This window comes from Mesoplodon bidens, assembly GCF_964165515.1.
Source record: "Mesoplodon bidens genome assembly, chromosome: 8".
NCBI classification, from domain to species: domain Eukaryota; kingdom Metazoa; phylum Chordata; class Mammalia; order Artiodactyla; family Ziphiidae; genus Mesoplodon; species Mesoplodon bidens.
The window spans coordinates 36092663-36114675 of NC_138165.1; the positions used below are offsets into that span (position 1 = coordinate 36092663).

The 22013-nt window shown below is 36.8% G+C and overlaps 1 protein-coding gene and 1 long non-coding RNA gene across 2 annotated transcripts in view; one reads left to right on the plus strand and one right to left on the minus strand.

The window, feature by feature from the left end:
* Positions 1-22013, plus strand: part of IFIH1 (interferon induced with helicase C domain 1) — a 60304-nt gene that overhangs the window by 16959 nt on the left and 21332 nt on the right. Inside the window, exons 4-5 of the mRNA XM_081242560.1 lie at positions 10703-10807; positions 16077-16297. Coding sequence (XP_081098686.1) covers positions 10703-10807; positions 16077-16297 — 326 coding nt within the window. The remainder of the gene's footprint in view (positions 1-10702; positions 10808-16076; positions 16298-22013) is intronic.
* Positions 21526-22013, minus strand: part of LOC308621819 — a 32060-nt gene continuing 31572 nt past the window's right edge. The window contains exon 3 of the long non-coding RNA XR_014016509.1: positions 21526-21839. This is a non-coding gene — a long non-coding RNA (uncharacterized lncRNA). The remainder of the gene's footprint in view (positions 21840-22013) is intronic.

Here is a 22013-nt window from a genome sequence, read left to right on the forward strand (position 1 = left end):
TCCTTCAGCCTGGGGTGATAGACGAGAATTCCCTAGTGGGTAGTTCTGGACAGGGATTTTGTCATGCCTCCACATCGGAGGCTGGCATTTCTTCTTCCTTTCTCCTTTCAACTTCTTCCTATTAAAAAGTGGTTAATAATTAAAATATACCCCATTTTTAAAAATTTGCTTTTGCCACACTAATACAACCATTTCTAAAGGATATTTGAATAGTTCTCAGACTATTCATAGAATTTTAATGCTGGATGTAATAATTCTGCTTTCTGAGGTCACTGGTCATTTTCTAACAAGAAATTATTGGAAAACTTTGGTGTTTCTCTAGACCACACTTCCCTAGAAAACATCAGAGGGGCACAATGCCCACATTCATTTTCTTCTATTAAAAATATTTTAAGTATAGCAAGTACACAGTTATCTGGTTTATGTTAATTCTATAGGCTTACAGTAAAGTTGGTTATGCAGTCATTTTTAATTGTCTGCTACTGTTGCTTTGTTAAAACAAGTGAGTGGTTATTTTACATTGACCTTTTTAATATACTATTTTAGGAACTAATGACATATATAAAATAAAAAATAAAGCAAATGAGGTTCAAAACGAAATAATAAAATTTACTGTATTTGGAATGAACTTACTTTTATGCAGAGTTCCACAGAAAATCCCCCAAATTTCTTTTATCATCTTTGTTGATCTCCCTGTTATGAAACTAGAAAATGCAAGTACCGCAGGTTGGTCAGCAGAGGGCGCTGTGACATTTATAAAGAGACTGGAATGTCACTGTTCCAGGGTGGACGATTATAACGTACAGGGTGAGTGTGCCATGTGTGAATACACAGTGCGCATGACTGTGAGTGCATGTGTATATTTTGATTTATATATTCGTTCACGTGAAGATTTTAAAATTCCACCCAAGCTAATGAGCTTACCAACCTGCTTGTTTTCAGACTTTAGTACCTTCTTTTTCATATTCCCCCATATGTTCCACTCCTTAGGTTTATCCGGTGACATTATGCTTTGGAATATATTGTGGATATATTTTGCATAGATCATCTTCTGTAGGAGGGGTTTAAAAATTGACCTTTATAAAACAGCCTCCTTCTTTCTGGCCCAATCTGTTAGTGCACTTTTTTTGTTGTTGTTTTGTTTTCCCTTTTTATAGACCAAAGTCCAATCTTAGATTTGGTCTATAGTAATCTCTGTAAAAATGCCACAAAATTTATCCTTGCACTTGAGGACAAGAATAATGTTCTATAGTACTAACCTCTAGAAATTTAGAGATTTTTAGAATCTCTAGAAATACATACCACATAGACCTTGAGAGCTTAGTGGGAAAGATAATTGATGTAGCAGTCTGCAATAATACTGTGAGAGATCACCCATACTGTTACAGGATTGCTCTGAATTAAGATAGCTCTCCTTTACATCTATATATTTTCTAAATTTAGTTACATTAATTATTGGGAAGTAGAAATACTACTACGGCAGTCCAAAAGGCAAATATTATTGTGAGCTGAGAAAGAGAGAGAGAGAGAGGGAGAGGGAGGAAGAGATGCTGTTACAGATGCTGATATTGGTGCTTGTTAAAGGATAATATAGGTTTGTATTTTATATGAAACCCACCAAGAGTCATCTAGGTTAGTTATATGACCTCCAATTGCATAATAGTTCTAGGAGGGTGACTGTTCATATCTCAGGAGTGAGAATGTAAGTATTTTGATGGAGAGAAACCTCTTTACTGCTCAGCTAATACATGTTGGATTTATTTTCTTGACATCTTTTTATGACTACGAGCCTAAAGCTTTTTTAGCAGAGTTTTAACAAAAGCAGTGGTTTTAATTTGATCGTTAGATCTTACCTTCTCTATTTTGGCATATGAATGAGGACTAGAAGATGAGAATGAGCTCGTCAGGTCATATTATTGAGAAAACCAAGCACTGGGGTATTGTGCTCACCCTCAGAGAGTTTATAATCCCGTTCAAGAAAACAAGTTTCATGTCCTCAAAGAGAGCCAGTAATCTATCTCTAGCAAAAGAGAAAGTATTAAAGGATGAGGGAAGAAGCCTGGCGAAAGAAGGAAGACTTAGAGAAAGCTTACCAGAGAGGAGGAATGTGAGGCAGTTCATCTTCACCTTGAAGGTCCTGTGTTGGACCTGTAAACAGAAGTGGTAGCCAACACTTCCCGTTACATGGACACCATGAGCAAAAGTGCAGGTATAGGAAAGTTCAAAATGTGGTGTGTGTGTGTGTGTGTGTGTGTTGGGGGGATATTGATAATGGAGGAGACTATCCCTATGTGGGAGTGGGGGGATATGGGTAATCTCTCTACCTTCCACTCAATTTTGCTGCAAAACTAAAATGCTAGGAAAGAAAATCTATAAAAAATTCATCCAGCTATAATAAACACATCAAAATCCAGCTGTAATAAACATAGCAAAGTTTTATAAAAAATGTGGGTAGGGGAACAGTTGGATTAGAGGGGAACATTTATGGAGGGGGGTGGTTGGAGATAAGACTTCTAGGATCAATGAGAATGAGTGGGTTTCTCTTACTATGACTTTTACAAAGCCTTGTCCTAAGGCAAAATAATACTTAAGTGTTTATCATTCGTTGTTTGGACAATTATGGAATATTAGCCCAAAGCATGTGTAATTATTTCAGATGGTGTTTGTGGGAAAGTCCTTAGTTAGAGGGATGTATCCATCAGGGTGCTGGAATGGGCTCCTTCCAGCTTGCAGGAGCCCAGTGTGCATGTGTCTTCCCAGTTCCACTTGGTGACGTCGTGCTGGTAGCTTGAAATCAGCCATGGTGGGAATATGAATACCATCAATATTGGCAAACACTTTAAAACTGTCGCTTTTTTCTCCCCAAGAGCTGCTATTGAATAATTACCAGGATAGCTTTAAACAAATCTCTCCCCATACTTTCCTCAGGTCTACTTAACTTGAATAGCTCTTCCTTAAGGGTGCCTACCAGCCAAAGAGGTTTCCAGTTCATCATCTTCTATCTTGCCACCTTGGATTGCCAAGACTTACTTCCCATGTGGTCATCAGGCTTATCACTCTTAACTGACTCTGCTCTTGGACTTTTTGCCTCTGCCTCTGACTAGCAATGAATGAATGGGTCACTCTAGTGGGTATGGTTATCCCCACAACCCTGTACTTGAATCATCATCTTTCCCTTTGAGACCCAAGTCCAAAGGCTAAAGGGCATGGATGATACAATTTCAGCCAACATCAATATACACAATTCCAATTTAATTCTGGCTGAAACATTTCAGCAGTGTGAATTCTATAAACAGGAGCACAGGAGCTCCATGGATAGCGACGTGGGCCTGTGGCTCTAGGAGATTTTTTTTTTTTTTTTCTTCTCTTTGGGGAACTCATTTCCTAGAAGCTTGGATCCAGGAGAGAATATGCAAGGTGGGTGGAGGTGGCTTCTCTCCATTCTGTGGGAACACATGTTCCCCGGCACAGAGAGCAGAGTCTGACAGACCAAAATGTTAGCGTGTGTGTGTGTGTGTGTGCGCGCGCACACACACACAAATCCATATACATAGAGCTGAAAATAAAAGTCCTCTATCTCCTCTCAAAAAAGATTATTTCAAAAGGAAAGGAATTAGGTATTATTAGTATGACAATAAGCACACTTAAGAAGCTCATGAGTCTGTGTATGTGCCCATATGTGCACATGTACTTGAAGCTATAGGGTGGTCTTTGCTGTTCCAGACTGTGGGGATTATGCAACTGGAGGGAAGGTGGGGATAGTTGAAGAAGTGAAGCTGATGTGCGTCACGAGGTCAGAACTGGAATAAATATACCGTTATCTGGCAAGTGAAAGTAGACTATGTGCAGACCCTGTAAGCACTACCTCTCAGGAGAATGGATCTGTTGGTGCCCTTCTTCTTTCTCAGTAGCACAGAGGCTTGGCCCCCTTCCTAATGTAATGCAAAATGATTTTCCAGCAAAGAGACTGACAGTCTGAGGGCAAGGGGTAAGAGGAGAAATCTTCTGTGGAGTTAGACATGCATCTTAGGCTGAAAATAGGAGGGACACTACCTGGTAGGGGTAGAAGAACCAATCTGTATCTTATCTAATGAAGCTCAGTTCTTGGGCTGAATAAACAGCATACTTATCAACTAATTGTTATAATATCATTCCTCCAGCAGAGGGCATACTTTACATTGGAATAGATCTAAAAAGGCTTTCAAGGAAGAGGTTTTTTTCAATTGAAATTTTTTAATTTCAATTTTCTTTGGCTTCTAAATGGTTTAAAAATATTTTAAAGTATTTAAAGTTCCAGAAGATGTTAAATATAAAATTTCTCAGATTCAAGTTAATATTTCTGCCATATTAGTAAGCTATTCAAGATGTGATTATAAAATGAGGCAGTTTTTTTCCATGGCTTATGGACTGGTCTTAGACACTATTATTGTAAGCAAAGCTGTTCTGTATTGTGTTGTTTACAAAATTATTCTAGAAATCCTATCTTTTAACTGGATGAGTATTGTTTTTCTTCATTCCAATAGATTTTGATAGGAATAACTGCTTTTCTTTAACAGGAATCACCAGTGTTTTCTAATCTGTTTCATAGCTAGCTTTGATATTTTTCCTAGAGGAAATGACACCTATCTAAAAGCTAACTAAACTTATTATATAATCTAACTCTAATATTCAACGCTCATTTAAACAGCAACTTCATGAGAATTTAAGATTTGTTTCTCTTAAAGATTTATTTCCTTGATCTAACAGAATCATTCTCACGATAAAGGAGAAAGTAGAAACTGCTATCTATATTTAAAAAATTTTTAAAGATTAAGTCACTTGTTATCAGTGGCTGAGCTCAGATCTGGAGACTGATCTGTTTGACTCCACAGCACATGTTCTTTTCATGGGAACACCCAGTCTCCAATTGACTATTTATCTGATCTATTTTAAAATCATAGACACATGACTATTCATTAGGACATAAGTCCAGATTGATAGTGTGAAAAATAGTGATTCAAAGAATGAAACATTATAATCCTATTTAATCAATTGTAGGAATTCTTGGCTTATAAACTCAATAGGTTGATTTAATTTTGTCATCACATAACACTTTTTTTTTTTTTTTGGCGGTATGGGGGCCTCTCACTGTTGTGGCCTCTCCCGCTGCGGAGCACAGGCTCCGGACGCGCAGGCTCAGCGGCCATGGCCCATGGGTCCAGCCGCTCCACAGCATGTGGAATCTTCCCAGACCGGGGCATGAACCCGTGCCCCCCGCATCAGCAGACAGACCCTCAACCACTGCGCCACCAGGGGAGCCCCACATAAAACATTTTTGATCTGACTTTTTGGTGTGTGTGTGTGTGTGTGTGTGTGTGTGTGTGTGTAACATGATTTCTTTAGGTAAATTCAGGAAGAAAATATCTGGAAAAGCCATTCTCAATGCTGCTGGAGAGACAATATATTTTCTTTAATTATTAGAGTTATTTCCTTTAGTACTTCTATTTCTATGAAATCAAAAAAAAATCAAACGAATAAGAATTTGCTGCCAAGGAAACAAAATTATTTTTGTGTTGAGAAACTGGAGATTTATATATCCTTAAAATTACAAAGAAATAGGGCTTCCCTGGTGGCGCAGTGGTTGAGAGTCCACCTGCCGATGCAGGGGACACGGGTTCGTGCCCCGGTCCGGGAAGGTCCCACATGCCACGGAGCGGCTGGGTCCGTGAGCCATGGCCGCTGAGCCTGCACGTCTGGAGCCTGTGCCCCACAACAGGAGAGGCCACAACAGTGAGAGGCCCGCGTACTGCAAAAAAAAAAAAAAAAAAAAAAAAGACTAAGAAATAGACCTCTATATGTTCATTTTCATAATGACCTCTAGCCAAATTATTGCAATTAATTTTATTTAATTTTAATTTTTAAGGAAGATAGAAATGCTCTTCTTTTATTTGTGTGCAGAAAAAAGTTTAAAACTTAGTGTGGATGTTTAATCAACTATACTCCAATATAAAATAAAAATTAAAAAAGAAACTGTGGATGTTTAAAGTAAAGTAAATGAAAGTTTGTGGGTGAAATCAGAGATGTTAGTTAGCAAAATAAAATAATCTCTAACTTTTTCCTGGAAAGATAAGCTACTTCAAGATTGATAGAAAACTTGACATTACAATGAAAACTTAAAAAAAAAAACATTCATTTCACTTAACACTATGGATACAGTACTGTTTGCTTGTTTACAAAGCTTTACAATGATCATCAGCCATGCTAGACATTGGGCAAAAAGCACTGGAACTTCATTTATTTTTATGGCTGAGTAATATTCCACTGTATATATGTGCCACATCTTCTTTATCCATTCATCTGTTGATGGACACTTAGGTTGCTTCCATGTCCTGGCTATTTTATTTTATTTTTTATTTTATTTTATTTTATTTTATTTTATTTTTAATTTTATTTATTTATTTTTGCTGTGTTGGGTCTTCGTTTCTGTGTGAGGGCTTTCTCTAGTTGTGGCAAGCGGGGGCCACTCCTCATCGCGGTGCGCGGGCCTCTCACCATCGTGGCCTCTCTTGCTGCGGAGCACAGGCTCCAGACGTGCAGGCTCAGTAGTTGTGGCTCACGGGCCTAGTTGCTCCGTGGCATGTGGGATCCTCCCAGACCAGGGCTCGAACCCGTGTCCCCTGCATTAGCAGGCAGACTCTCAACCACTGCGCCACCAGGGAAGCCCCCTGGCTATTTTAAACAGTGCTGCAATGAACATTGTGGTACATGACTCTTTCTGAATTATGGTTTTCTCAGGGTATATGCCCAGTAGTGGGATTGCTGGGTCAGTTTTTAAGGAAACTCCATACTGTTTTCCATAGTGGTTGTATCAGCTTACATTCCCACCAACAGTGCAGGAGGGTTCCCTTTTCACCACACGCTTTCCAGCATTTATTGTTTCTAGATTTTTTGGTAATGGCCATTCTGACTGGCGTGAGGTGATACCTCATCGTAGTTTTGATTTGCATTTCTCTAATGATTAGTGATGTTGAGCATCTTTTCATGTGCCTCTTGGCCTCTAGTCGCAGGGCAGGAATAAAGAGGTAGGCATAGAGAATGGACTCGATGACATGGGGTGGGAGGGTGAAGCTGGGGCAAAGTGAGAGTAGCATCGACATATATACACTACCAAATGTAAAATAGCTGACTGGTGGAAAACAGCAGCATAGCACAGGGAGATCGGCTCTGTGCTTTGCAATGACCTAGAGGGGTGGGATAAGGAGGATGGGAGGGAGACTCAAGAGGGATGGGATATGGGGACATGTGTATGCATATGGCTGATTCGCTTTATTGTGCAACATAAACTAACACAGTGTTGTGAAGCAATTATACTCCAATAAACATCTATTAAAAAAACAAACCTCAGAAGTCACAGGAAGAGAAAAACTGGAGTTGCTCATCTTAACCATGAAAAGTTTTCATTTATTACTTTGAAAATAAACTTTTTAAGTTGCTTAGAAAAGAAAAAAGCGCTGGAATGTTAGACTTGGATTCAGAAAATGAGACTCCCAGTTCTGCTCCATTTTAGCTGTGTGACCTGGATAAATCATTTAACCTCTCTGAGACTTGGTTTCTCACCTATGAAACTGAGGTGATAATAGGTATCTACCACATAGGATGTTGAGAGCTTAAAATATCACTTATATTACATCTGTGAAAGCACTGAGCTCAGTGTCCTCTGACACATTGTAGATTTGTCTGCTAAATCAAAATAATCCAGATAATGAACTTAATTAATAACACCCCATTTTGGTAGTACCTTTCTTTATTATTCATAAATTATTCATGCACATTGCATTAAGCAGCTCTCCCAAACCTTATGTATGTTTGTACAAAGCTTGGGGAAAATCCTGACTTTACATATACACGGAGGAGGTCTAAGACAGTGGTTTAACTGCTAGTGATTAGAAAATGAAATGAAAATCAAGTATAATTTCCATCTGGACTATACTTAGTGGAAAACTTAAAGATACAGTGTTCAGTTTTAGATAATATTTGTTAGTGTTTTTCAGTGTTTTTGGCATTGTCTTCAGTTCTCAATACCACATTTAAAACAAGTGAAAAGCAGGTCAAAATTCACTTTTTTTGCCTTAAAAATCTTGGTCTCTCTTTCTAGATCTAGAATTATCCTTGCAGTGACATTTTCCCCATCTCATTTTACACCTTGCTTTTTCCTTACAACTCATATTCTCTTTTCATCATTATATCTGCCCCAAATGCTCTCCTACTTGACAGTTCTATCCCACACTCGCCTCTGAGATCCTAACAAGGCATACCTCTGGGAATTGCAAAGTGCCATATTTAAAATCTCTCAGTGAGATACACAGGCTTTCCCGTGTGATCATAAGGGATTCCTCAAATCTGAGTTTCAAAGCTAATCTATGACAACTGATAAGCACAGTATTTTCACAGGAGTATATTTGTGTTGTGCTAATATATTTAAACAGTATGTAAGTCCATTGACAATTTTTTTTTTTTACAAATTTCTTGTAAGCTTTCTTTTAACTTTTAAGAAAGCTATCTTACATAGTTAATTGGCATTGGCTGTAATTTCATTATATTTCCCAAGCTAAATGGGCTTATCCAAGTTGGAAGGGAGATGTCACAGACACACGTCACAGATGCTCAATGGAATAGTAGTCGTCAATAAAAAGGAACAAATTACTGATATAAACAGCAATGTGAATGCATCTTGAATGTCTTATGCTAAGTTAACAAAGCCAAACATAAAGGCTACCTATTGCCTGAATTCATTAATATGACATTCTGGAAAAGGCAAAACTCTAGGAACAGAAACCAAATCAGTGATTGCCAGGGGACCGCAGGAGGGCAGTGACAACAAAGGGGCTTGAGGGGATTTTGGGGTGATGGAAAAATCTTGATTGTGATGGTGGTTACAAAACTATACATTTGTCAACTTATCAAACTATCCACCTAAAAAGAATGATTTCTTACAGTATGAAAATTATACCTCAACATACCTGACTTAAAAAAAGAAATAACCAGTTAAAGAAAAAGAAGATACTTGTAGTTTTAAGGAGTTGTATGTTGTCCCTTTCCAGAGACATTTTATTGATAACACACTATCTGTCTGTTTTTCACCCGTTTCTATTTCCAGTTTAAGTATGTGACACTCAGACTAGTTTTACATAGCTTAAGCCTTCTTTAATATAATTTATTTAGTGTATTTTGAAGCTTAAGCATAAAATAATAATTATCTAACACATATAAATATTATGAAATATTATTAATTGTAAAGATATTTTATCTATCTATCTATTTATTTATTTATTTAAGCCGCACCACATGGCTTGCAGGATCTTAGTTCCCCAACCAGGGATTGAACCCAGGCCCCAGCAGTGAAAGCATGGAGTCCTAACCACTGGACAGCCAGGGAATTTCCAAGAGATTTTTAAATGACATATTGCCCTAGTAATCCACCAACAACTACTTGAATTTTATTTCATTTTCCAATCACCAGCAATTAAAGTGCAAAGAGCTTGTTGTACCTAATATTACTCCATGGTTGTCAAATCCTGTGAGATAAATTGTGCTAGCTCCATTTTATTTTTTATTTTATTCATTTATATTTATTTTATTGAAGTATAGTTGATGCACAATATTTATATAGGTTACAGGAGTACACAATTTTTAAAGGTTATACCCTGTTTATAGTTATTGTAAACGATTGGCTATATTCCCTGTGTTGTACAATATATCCTGTAGCTTATTTTGTAATAAGGTATTTTATAATAGCTTGTGCCTCTACTGGCCCCATTTTAAATAAGGGGAAGGAAGTTAGGCTCACAGCATTGCCAACAGCAAATTTCACAAGTCTTTCTAATTCCAAAACCAACATCTGTAACCATCTTTCATTTATTTTTACCAGTTTAGCAATAGTTCTGATCCTTGCGGGTGGGATTGCATAAATCCTTGGAAATAAACTGTAAGGAGGGAAGTTTTCCCTTGAGGGAAGGAAGGTTTTTCAAAAGGAATTGACACTGAGTACTGAAAAGAAAAAATCAGGATTAATAAGTGAAAGACGTACCCTTGCCCCTCATATTAATTGTAACTCTTTGATGGAAGCTTAGTTTAAGTACAGTAAAGAAAAGAAATTATTTCCAACTTCACATAAGCTCCTAGTGCCACTGCAATGCCAGGCTTTCATGATATTCTTCCCGAATAAATTCTTTGTGAGATTTTATGTGTATCACTGAACTGCTATTTTCATAACCTATCAGTAGAACCATGTACTTCATTAATTTTTTCTATAATTCATTAATTCTCTACCATTTTACATGGAAATGACTCAATGGTTTCTATATAGTACTTTTGCTTAAATGACATTATCAGGCCTAGATCTTCTTTCTTTGGACAAAATTTACACATGGGGGACGACAAAAGTCATAAACCCTTACAAATTTACATGACCTCTCATATTGGATGAATGGTCCTTTAAGTAGGTAGATATATGTATTTGATTCAGTCCCCGCCAGCTGCTCATCCATAGTGGAATTTTTAAACGTCGCTTGCCAGAAAGTCTTACCTTTTATTCGTAGTCATCTGGGTGTGCCTTCTCCACTTGCATTGAACTGTATGTACTGTGTGCTGTAGAGGTGTGCAGTTAAAATACGTTTATTCTCAGAAATATTTTTAAAATATTTTAAAATGTTTTCCTTTGCAGAATCAGACACAAGTTTGGCAGAAGGAAGTGTCAGCTGCTTAGATGAAAGTCTTGGACATAACAGCAACATGGGCAGTGATTCAGGCACCATGGGAAGTGATTCAGGTACTGCCTAACTGTTGTGTAAACCTTAAAAAGTGTGAAATAAGACACCATATAGTGGAAAGCATGGGGGCTGTTCATACCCTTCCTAATGTATTTATGCAATTAAAGCAATTCTTTTCTACAGTTGAAGTAGTTTTGGAACTTTGCCATTCACTTTCTTTAAAAGTACAACTTACAAAAGTCTTAGAATCAAGCTCTCTAATTTTGATCCAGCACATAGCTTTTTGGTCTGGCATATGCCACGTTCCATAGAATCATGTAATCTATGTTATTTATGTGATCTGTTTCAATTAATCTGACTGCTTTCAAATTATGTACTCAATTTTGTACATTTATTTCCAACCCCTAATTTTTTAAAATTAAAATACATTATAAATAAAAATTATTTATAAATAAAATAAATAAAAATTACTATCAATAAGATGAGTATGACTGTAGTCATAGTATGACTGTAGTTAATGGCATATAATGAGTCCTTCTTAAAATAAGAGCTAGAATGTACACATATAGTTAAAAGAATTTCAATTTGTATAAACACCTCTTTAATTGAGTTTGCAAAATATTTTCATCACTGAATGAGAAATTTACTAAGTATTTCCCAAAATTGTTCCTCATATCAGTTGAATATCCCGCCAGCAATAAATAAGAGTGCCTCTTCCCAATCCCCACACTTTAGCAAGACTTCCTGTTATCAGACTCCCCAACTTTTGTCAGTCTGATCGATTTCAAATCTCTTCTTTCTGTTCTTTGAATGTGCACTTCCATTATTATTACTGAGGTAAAATGTTAACATCTTTTAAGAATGGATGATGGGTCCTTGGATGTCTGTTACACAACTTTCTAATATTTGGTTATATGTTTGAAATATTTTATAACTAAACTTAACAAATGAGCGCAAACAAAAAACAATGTTTTGCAATGTGGCCAGCTAAGAAGCAGCAGCAAAATGGCAAATTAAGAACAAATTACTTCATTCTTCATTCGTTCTGTGATTGAGTTGTAGAAAACACGGAGAAAATATTGTGTACTTTACATTATCCTTCACTGTCAGAAGGATTCTAGAAATTTACATCTACAATAGGCCTAAAGGGGCAAAACAGTTTACATAAAGATGGCCATCTGCCCTAAAAGCTTTCCCAATTGGAATGTACCACCTCTTTTATTTAAATGCCCTTTTCTCTTAGTAACACCCCTGAATCTCTTAGAACAAGTTGGTTTGAGGAAACACAATTCACCAAATGTCAGTCATAACTTTAATGTTAATTAAAAAGGGTTAATTAATTTTCTGTTCAATTTAGTCAGTGTTTATTAAGTTCTTGCCATGTGCATATTTCTGTAGATTGTATTTCTTTTTTCTATGCTTGTTATACAACTGTTAAATTTAATATTTAACATTTTTATTAAATGCTATTGATGCTAGAACTCAAAATATACTTTAGCTAATATTTAACATCTTTATGGTTGCTTTAAGCTTCTGAACCTCATCCTAATTTTTGTTTGTCTAAGTAAGGGCTTTTCAACAATATTCATTCATTTAATAAATATTTAATGGATATTCTCTATGTGCCGGGAATTTTGTCAGTTTAGAGCTATTAGCAAATGTAACTATTTACTGATTTCCAGTCTTCAATGTGGCATGAAAGACATGATAAATCTGAATGCAACCTACTTTTAAAAAGCAAATACATTTTCAAAGGCAAATACATTTGAAGACAAACACATTTTTAAAGGGCACTCATTGAAGCTCTGGATGGTCAGTGTTTAGGAACAAAGACTAGTGGGTTTAAAATTGCATGGTGGGTAGAAAAATTCTGAAATTATAAAATTCTGAAATTCCTTTCCCTCAGGTGCATGATATATATAGGCTGAAGTGGAAATCAATTCAAAAACAGGTTTATGTAAACTGTGAATTGTTAAACACATATTGAATCACTGAAAGCATTGCAGTGTTTGGGATTATGTTTTGAGATTGACATCAGAGGGACCCTATTCCACATGCCCTTTGTCCACCTTCAAAGGTTACATGATGGGCCATAAGGATCATGGACGTGACATTATGTTCCTTCTTAGAAATATTATTATGCCCTAGTAAAGCATAATTAGTGGCACTTTTAAAGTTTAAATATTCTAATTATGCTGTGGGAGGCTTTTTTGTTTCTCTGTTTCTCATTCTCAGAGAGATATACTGCTTCTCTCAAAGTGGCAATATTTTTGGCAATGCACATTGGCCTGATATATAGAAAGTGTTTCCTTACTATTTCGAGGTAATATCTGTTAATATTTCTCCAGCTGGAATGGTGTATTTTCTGGGGTTACATACTATAGGTAAAGGAATACTTTGTCGATTTCAAACACATGCAGTGACAGACCTTTTCTCTCCAAGAATAACTCAGCTGTCAAAATCAATGTGAGAATGAAATTTGCCACATGGTGTAGTTCCAATAGAATGTTATTATTTAAGCCCTATTTGATTTCATTTTTTGACCATTTGTATGGTATAGTATAACATTAAGGTCTTTGATTAATATTTGTCGTAGAGGATGGGCACAGTGTTATTCAAAGCCTGTGCATATTTTAAATACCATTTTCGTTGTTGCATTTAATTGATTTTGCTTTTCAAAGGGAGCCAAAAACAACAAACAAACAAAACCCAAACATTTTTTTTTTTTTATAAAGGAAATTGGCTCCTGGCTCCTTGATACCAGCCCAATTCTCTCCTTCTGGTGGCAGAGAAGAGAAAATTCTCTTTTCGTTGCTTATGTGGATACATTCTTCCATCCCTATGTCAGAGGATGTGATAAGGCAAGAATCAGGCTGAATATTTAGCACTCACCCAGCTCTTTTTCTTTGGATGCTATCCTCACAATGAATCCAGCTCTAATTTTTCCATATTCACTCTGTGCCTCTCTTTTAAACTTGGGGGCATCCATCAGGTTTCCTGGACTTGACTCAAAAAAGTATGGAAGATATTGAGCTGTCCACTAGCCAGATATTTTCAGTGGCAGTAGCGGAGTGCCCCAGCCTCTGAAGTCCTTGAAAACAAGGACTGTGTTCTTGGGAGTGCCTGGCATTTAGTAGGCACCCAGTAAATGTTTACTTCGGAATGAATTAGTGGTACATGACTAGATAAGTAACAGTAAACATCATGCATTTGGTTGAAGAATTAAATTTTGAACATGATAGCTCTTAACTCTTCTTAAGCGTATTAGTACAACAAATATCTAATATACATGAGTGATATTGATGTCTTACTCGTTTGACTTCATTTTAGATTCCTGGAAAAGAGACTTAGAAAATTGGTCTCAGTTTCTCTTTTTAATTTTTTTACCCAAGGATGTAGTAGTAAGCATGAAAAACAAAAGGGGAAAATGATTATTTAAAAAAGTACATGCAACTATTTTGAGGGAAGCTGAATTTTATTATTTTCTTAAATCTATGAAAAAATGTACCTAGAGTGAAATTAAACAGAGAGAATGTGCTATATCTTTTAATAAATTTCCTACCTCAAATGACAATCTAGCAAAAGTAGATTCCTGGATCTTGGTGTTAAAACACAATTTAAAATACATCTTCCTTTGCAAACATTCTGGCTCTTTTGTAAAAGTTAGGTGGCAAATGCTCAAAATATAGGTGGAATATTAGAATTTTGATAATCTATAAAAGCCACTTAGAGAAATAATGATATTCTTAAATCAACTTGAATCTTACATAAATATAATAAAGATGAATTATAATTGCTATAGAGTTCAAAACCAGCATGGAAAGAAAACTTGTCAAAGTATGTTTTTAAAAGCTGGTGATCTTGAATGAGTTTTTCCTGACAGTCATAGTAAATGAATCAGCAGATGAGCCAATGATAATGTAAATGTATTGCATATGTGTTTACTCATCCATATAGAAGGCAAATTTCCTGCCAGGTTAGTAGATGACCCTTACTAAGTGGTATTTGGTGTGAATTTTCCTACCTGTTCAGATAGTGCTATAACAACAAGTTAAAACCCAGTTAAATAGAATCATCCAGTTCCTGAAATGGAAAAATCAGCAACTTTTCTGAAGTTAATGGGATTATGTTAGTTTAGTTCTATTGCAATCATTGATAAGAGAAAGAACGCTTACTTCACGTGTAATGAAATACTGATAAGTGCTGTCATTTCACTTTTTCTGTAATTACATAAAGCATAAGATGGGCTTTTAAATTGATGTAATATTTACTTTACTGCATTCCACATGGTAAGCTATACATTTTTAGATCTTTTCCCCTGACTAATTAGATAAATATGGTCACTTCTAAACAAAATATATTTAAACCAAGATATATTATAATGATTTGATTCTAATGTTTATAAAATTAATGTATGTTAGTACTTATCTTATCAGTACTTTAAATTTAGAAATCTATGTTAATTGGAAATATTTTTAATATATTGTGCTTTGAGTTTCAGGAAAATATGAATACGTGGAGACATACTTATAAAGAAGTGATAAAAATCACATTCAAAACCAAATGGCAAAATTAGTTACAATTCAGTTAAAACCAACAAAATCGTTTTTCATCTTTCAGTGAAAACATAAAAATTAAAGGCTAGCACGGGAGGTTTTCCTTTTCCCTAAATATTGGTTCTGTTTAATCTGTTTGTCTTAAATGGCAAAAATGGGATTTGGGGAGAACCATTTTTAGATATTTGAGATAGATGATAGATAGATAGATAGATAGAAGTGCTCTTTGGTATTTGGTTTGTCAGGTAAAGTTTTTCAAATGAAGGAAAGTAGCATCAGCTCTAATATTTCTTTGCAGTAAAAAGTGAGGGGAAATACAGAACAAGGAGGACTAATGAGTCCTACTTTCCCAGTTCCTCTTGATCTGTTGGTGGAAAGGCTAAGAGAAAAAAGTGGGACAGAATGGTTCCACAGAGAAATGGCAAGTCTGATGCATTAAGAACCATAAACTGCCAAGTCTGCACCACAGTCATTTCCACTTGGCTTTGCCCACTCTGTGAAAAGACTCTTCTGTGTTGCCCCCTCTTAGGCCTCCATCCTGTTAATTCATTCCCTCTGTACCCCCATCTCCCCAGGCCACTTCCATAGTGCTTGGGTTGTATCCTGCAGATGCAGAGAGCTGGCACCCATTTGGTACAGAAGATAGAAATTTGGTTTGGACCACACATGAAAGGGAATTTAAGCCACAATATTTATGTTCAGTTTCAGGCCTCCTAGCCTTAGTTATTTTGTTGCCTATTTCCTTATTTTTCTTCCTTTTCACCTCCTTCAGATGAAGAGAATGCGGTACAAAGAGCATCCCCTGAGCCAGAAATGCATCTCAGGCCTTACCAACTGGAAGTGGCCCAGCCAGCCTTGGAGGGGAAGAATATCATTATATGCCTCCCTACAGGGAGTGGGAAAACCAGAGTGGCCGTTTACATTGCCAAGGATCACTTGGACAAGAAGAAAAAAGCATCTGAACTTGGAAAAGTTATAGTCCTTGTCAATAAGGTATTCAAACAGCACATAAATAGAACGTGGTTTATTTTCATTTTATTTTTCTGAAGCATTTGTATAGTGACATTTGTAACAATGGATCACACATTTAGTTTAATTAGGAAAAATGTCAAAATAAGTAATTTATTTTAAATCTTTGCTTTTCCAGCTATATGTAATATCTCAGTTATTAGCCGTTAAAGTCGATTTTTTTCCTCTTAAGCCAGAACATTAAGTTAAATAGCTGTAACTGAGGTATAAAGAGTATTTTACCCAGATTTTCTTTAAGGTGAACTGGTACTAATTTATCACTACATATGAACATAAATGACCTCAAAATATCCCTGGAATCTAGGCTTAAGCATTGTGTTCTAGAATCTCTTTAACCACTGACCCTTAGTCAAAAGTGGCAAGTGCTTTTTATTCAGAATATATGCAATTTGGTTTGAAGATGAAGAGAAAATTAAGTGAATATTTGGCTGATTTATATCAAATTAAATAGATAAATAATTTTCAGATATTTTGTATATGTAAATATACACATATATCATTCAATGCAACTGAGATTTTCTTTAGTATTTATATCTTAGGATTTTTGAAGCCTATCTTCATAAACAGGTATAGGTCTCCTTCATTTTAAACAAAATCTAGTTATCTGAGCTTTATTCAGATACATCAGAGTTTATTAATTTATAAATTTGCAAATTGGGGATATTAGTCTTTACCATTTTATGGAGTAAAATTGAGTACACTTTTCCATGACCAGAAACAGTCTTTTTTCCCATTACTTATGGTAACTAGATTCTCATTTACTCCTTTACAGAAATTATAGTAATAGACTATATATGTAACTTTCCTCTATTTTTTTGGATTTCTATTATGCTGAAAGTTTTAGTTGCAACCTGCTTTTCAGTACTAAAGAAACATACTCAGAATCCACTATCTTAATGATTTATGTCATGTAGCTCCAAATGCACTTTGTATGTACATGCTAAGCCTAAAGACTGCTCCTTTATTCTTACATGCCCACTATTAGAACAGTTTTTGTGTATGTGTGTGTGTGTGGTAATGGCGATACGTTAGAATTTTTTTCCATAGCTTTTCATGTATTTCCTTTATGAAGGACATTATCTTTTGAAATAAAAGAAATCCAGGTGTTAATACAATTTCTACCTACCAGTAATTTGATCTTGGGCAAATCATTAACTTCTCTTACTTTAGTTTCCTCATCTGTAAAGTGAATAAAAGAATACTACCCTATACAGGGTTGGAAGTTTAAATTAGATAATCTATCTAAAGCCTAAGAGTGACTCAGTAAATATTAGTTCTTTCTTCCATCCCTTCCTCCTCACCTTTATAACTAATAAAGTGGAATTCCTTAACCAGTGAGCAGGGTCTTAAGTGCCAGGTCCAGAGAAGAGAACAAAGTTAACTGGATTTGAAACCACTTAAGCTGATCCTCTTGATACCGTTTGAACATTCTGCCATTTCCTCAAACTCATTCCCTTCATCTACTCTCCCAAAGAGCTCTCCTTCCCTACTTGTCTGTCTCTCTGTTGGTTATATTACCTCCTCCGAAGCACATAACCTCAAAACCTATGAATTATTTTTGATTCATCACCTTCCTTTTCTTCCCTTGTCGGGTCACAGCATCATCGACTATTAGAGTTGAAAGACTCCTTCGAGATCCAGTTTTTATCCATTGTTGAGTGGTTCTCTCACCTCTGCTGAGTAACTTCTCATATCAAGGAGGTCCTCCTTCTAACAAGACAGCTCAATCCATTCTTTGAACAACTGTCACTTCTGGAAAGCCCTACCTGCATTCATCAAAATCTGTTTCTCTGGAATACACACTCATTGGTTAGTGTTCGTTCCTCTGTGATTATACAGAGTAAGCTGAGTCTTAATTCTTCTGCCTTATGACAGCCCTTCACATAGAGAAGGAAGGCTTGCATCATGTGACTCTAAAGTGATTTTTCTCTTAGTTTCCTGGGATAAATACTTCCAGTTGCTTTATACAATCTTCATATAACATGGTTTCCAGACTTTTCATCATCCTGAGAGCTCATACTTTTCCAGACATTATCTAAAACCCTGTTAAAACACAGTGTCTAGGGCTGGACGAAATACTATAGATATAGTCTTAGTGCAGAGCATAGGAGAGATGAGATGTGACATTTGGTCTGTGACTGGGTTTGCCTTTGTCACCAGTTCTGGCACCGCAGACTCATCTGGAGTTTTCTATAACCTAAGAATCCTCAGCTCCTTTTCATTTGAAAATCTGTTAAACTAGGCCTCTCTTGTTATTTTTGTGCAGTTAATTTTGAGCCTGAATGCAAATACTTACATTTATCTTTTTCATATTATTCATCTTGATTGATCTTTTCAGGTCTCATGTTTTTGTATGCATCTCACTCACCTTCCTTTCTGTATAACTCCTTATCCTCTCAGTGCTGTATTCTGGTTGCGAATCTTTCATCCCATTGGATCGAGGTGATACTTACAAATGCACATTTGCAGCCATGTTTAAATGTTAAATTATCCTTATTAGTTACTCATATTCATTGCATTGTTGTGTAGACATTTAAGGACATGGGTCTAATTCCTGATCTGTTTCCCTGTTGTTTTTCCCTAAGAATTATTAGAAATCCCTCCACTAGATCTTCCATCTATATCATAATCGTTTACTTTATTATCCCATTTCTTTGAATTTTAAAGTAATTTCAGCTTTAATTCTTTTTGATTGAGTCAGGTAATCTCAGGCCCAGTAAGTCAATATAACCTGCATTCTGTATTTGGCCCAATGGCAAGGTATTATAACCCTTGATCTAGGAAGGAGAAATCCTGTTCCTAACACCATTTACTTCTATCTCCCTCCATCCTTTCCAAAGTTATCGCCTTTAGATGCAGGGAAAAATGAAAACACCACCTGTGTTCCCAGACTTTCTATTTCCTATCTAGGGCTTCAACATCATGAGAGAGAAGTCCCAGGTTCCTTCAGATGCTATAATGCAGCCCCATATGATTCAGCAGAAGTGGGTAGCAGTTGGGTTTGATTAGTCTTGGCAGGCACTCTGTCACACCTCAGGAAAAGGCTCCAAGAGGCCCACACGCCTCCTAGTTGGCCATGTCAGGCTTGCATCTGGCTCTCTCTGTGTCCTTCAGTAGGAAGTCAACACCACCCAAAGTGAGTCTCAGGATTTCCAACACCTGCTACCACCTGTGACAATGTCTTTTTGTTCTGTAGACAAGAAGATGCTGCTTCCTTGGAAGATCTCGGCCCACCCTTTATGGGCAGAACCTCAGGTTTTTATGCCAGTCCATAGTGTAGAGATTCTTAAATCATTCAACAACATGAGAGTATTTAAAGACAAATCAAATGCAAATCCTGCCCTCAAGGAATCTACAGTCTAGGAAATGAGAGATATGTATTAATATAATAATAAATATTATATTACACTTTATATTATCTCATTAAAACCACACAGCTATTCTTTGAAGTAACCATAATTATCTCCATTTTACCAATCAGGAAACAGAGGCTTTGAGGCTTTAATTGGCCTGTCAGGGGTCATCCAGCCAATCAGCAGCAGAGCTGAGACTTGAACGCTTTTCTTCTGAAATGAACTGGTCCTCCCTTCTGTCATTCTCCACTGCTAGAATAAAAGGATGGTGAAATACCAGGGAAGTTTTCTGAGTACTGGCAATATGTCAGCCTCTATTTCATTTAATTTTCTTAACAATTCCACCACAGGTTAATATTTTCCTGACTTTATTAATGTGGAAATCGAGATGATTAAGAACTTTGTCCAAGGTCACACAATAAGCAAGTAGCTGGAGCAGTTGTTTCCAGAGCTCACTTTCTCTCCTCTGGAGCATCCCATCTCCACTAAATTTAATTTTCCTTCTCTTCCCCAGAATCTTTTTTGCTGACTTCCTTCTTAGATTATTTCCTCTTTCTTATAAGTAGAAGGAAAAGAATAGTTCTAGAAAAGTGAATTGGAAATGACTTTGTGGAAGAAAGAAAAGAGCTGTGGTTCTCAAATTTTAAAAAGACCTAAATGTCATATTGGAAGCTTCATAAAAGGGCAGACTTCCGCTTCCCTGGTGGCTCAGTGGTTAAGAATCCACCTGCCAATGCAGGGGACATGGGTTCGAGTCCTGGTCCGGGAAAAGCCCACATGCTGCAGAGCAACTAAGCCATGCTCCACAACTACTGAGCCTGTGCTCTAGAGCCTGCAAGCCACAACTACTGAAGCCCGCGCGCCTATAGACCGTGCTCTGCAACAAGAGAAGCCACCGCAATGAGAAGCCTGTGCACCGCAACAAAGAGTAGCCCCTGCTTGCCGCAACTAGAGAAAGCCCGCACACAGCAATGAAAACCTAATGCAGCCAAAAATAAATAAATAAATTAAAAAAAAAAAAAAAGCACAAGCTTCAAGACGCAGTCCCCAGAGATGGTCGGTCCCTAGATTAAGTAGTTCTTGGGTGGGGCTCAGGAGTCTGTATTTTCCACATCTCTGAGTTGATTTTGTGGCAAGTAGACCAGAGACTTCACTTTGGGGTTGGAGGCGGGTGGATAGGCGGGAACCACTAACTGAAAAGTTCTGTTTCTACCCTGTGTTATGCTCTTTCACTTACCAAACTTGGTTATTGATTCACTTTGTTTCCTTGGAATTCATGGATTCCATTTAACCCCTTCTCCCCTCACATTCACTCTTGGAAGCCCTCAACATTTTGACTAAATAATAATACAAAGACATGTTCTTCCTACACGGTTCTCTCCAGCCAGGAGGATCAGCCAGCCCTTATTTTTCACTTAAGTGGAGTTCATCTCAAGTAAAAAAAAAAAAAAAAAAAAAAAGAATAATGCATACCTTGCAGACCAGTGGAAAGATAACCACTGATCACATTATCAGGTAATTAAATTATGAGGAGTATAATGCACATTCTTTGATGTTTGCCCTTGAAACTCTTCCTGCCAACTCTATTTGCCACACTGTACCCTCCTGGGCTTCCATTGTACAAATTCTCCTAAGATATGACTTTCAAGATGGCCTGGGTATTCCTTTCCCCAGTATAGGAGCTATTCTGAATGACTAGTGATATGTAGCCTTGAGGTGTCAACTCAGCCACCTTCAGCAGGCACTACAACATACAGAGAGTCAGCTCTTTTTTTCTCTACATGCAACAAAATCTTTATTAACACTTTGAACAGGTTCAGCTATTACCAAAGCTGGTAATTTCTAAATGTAAATTGGGGTAGAGCGAAGAGTAATGCCATCATTTGGGCATTGTGAATGAAAGACTGAAGAATTGACAGCCACCCCTCCGACAGAGGAGCACGTGCAAGGGCAATGTTTTCTGGACGTTGTAGTCAGATAGAGTGAGGCTATCTTCCATCTGCTTGCCTGTAGAGATGAGCTCCGCTGGCCAGTGGGGATGCCTTCTTTATTCTGGATTTTAGCTTTCACTTATATTTTCCACGATATCACTGGGTTTCTCCTCCAGGGTGATGGTCCTTCAGGTCAGGGTCTTCACGGAGATTTGCATTTTCCTGTTAGCGAATGTGAAAATACTGTGAGTCACCAATCAGGTGGAGTCACCTCAGTGCCAACGCACTCACTGGACAGCCTCTCTGAAAGAGTTTTCACTGATTTGGTGTTTTTTGTTTTTGTTTTGTTTTTTAATTGAAGTATAATTGATTTACAGTGTTTCAGGTGTACAACAC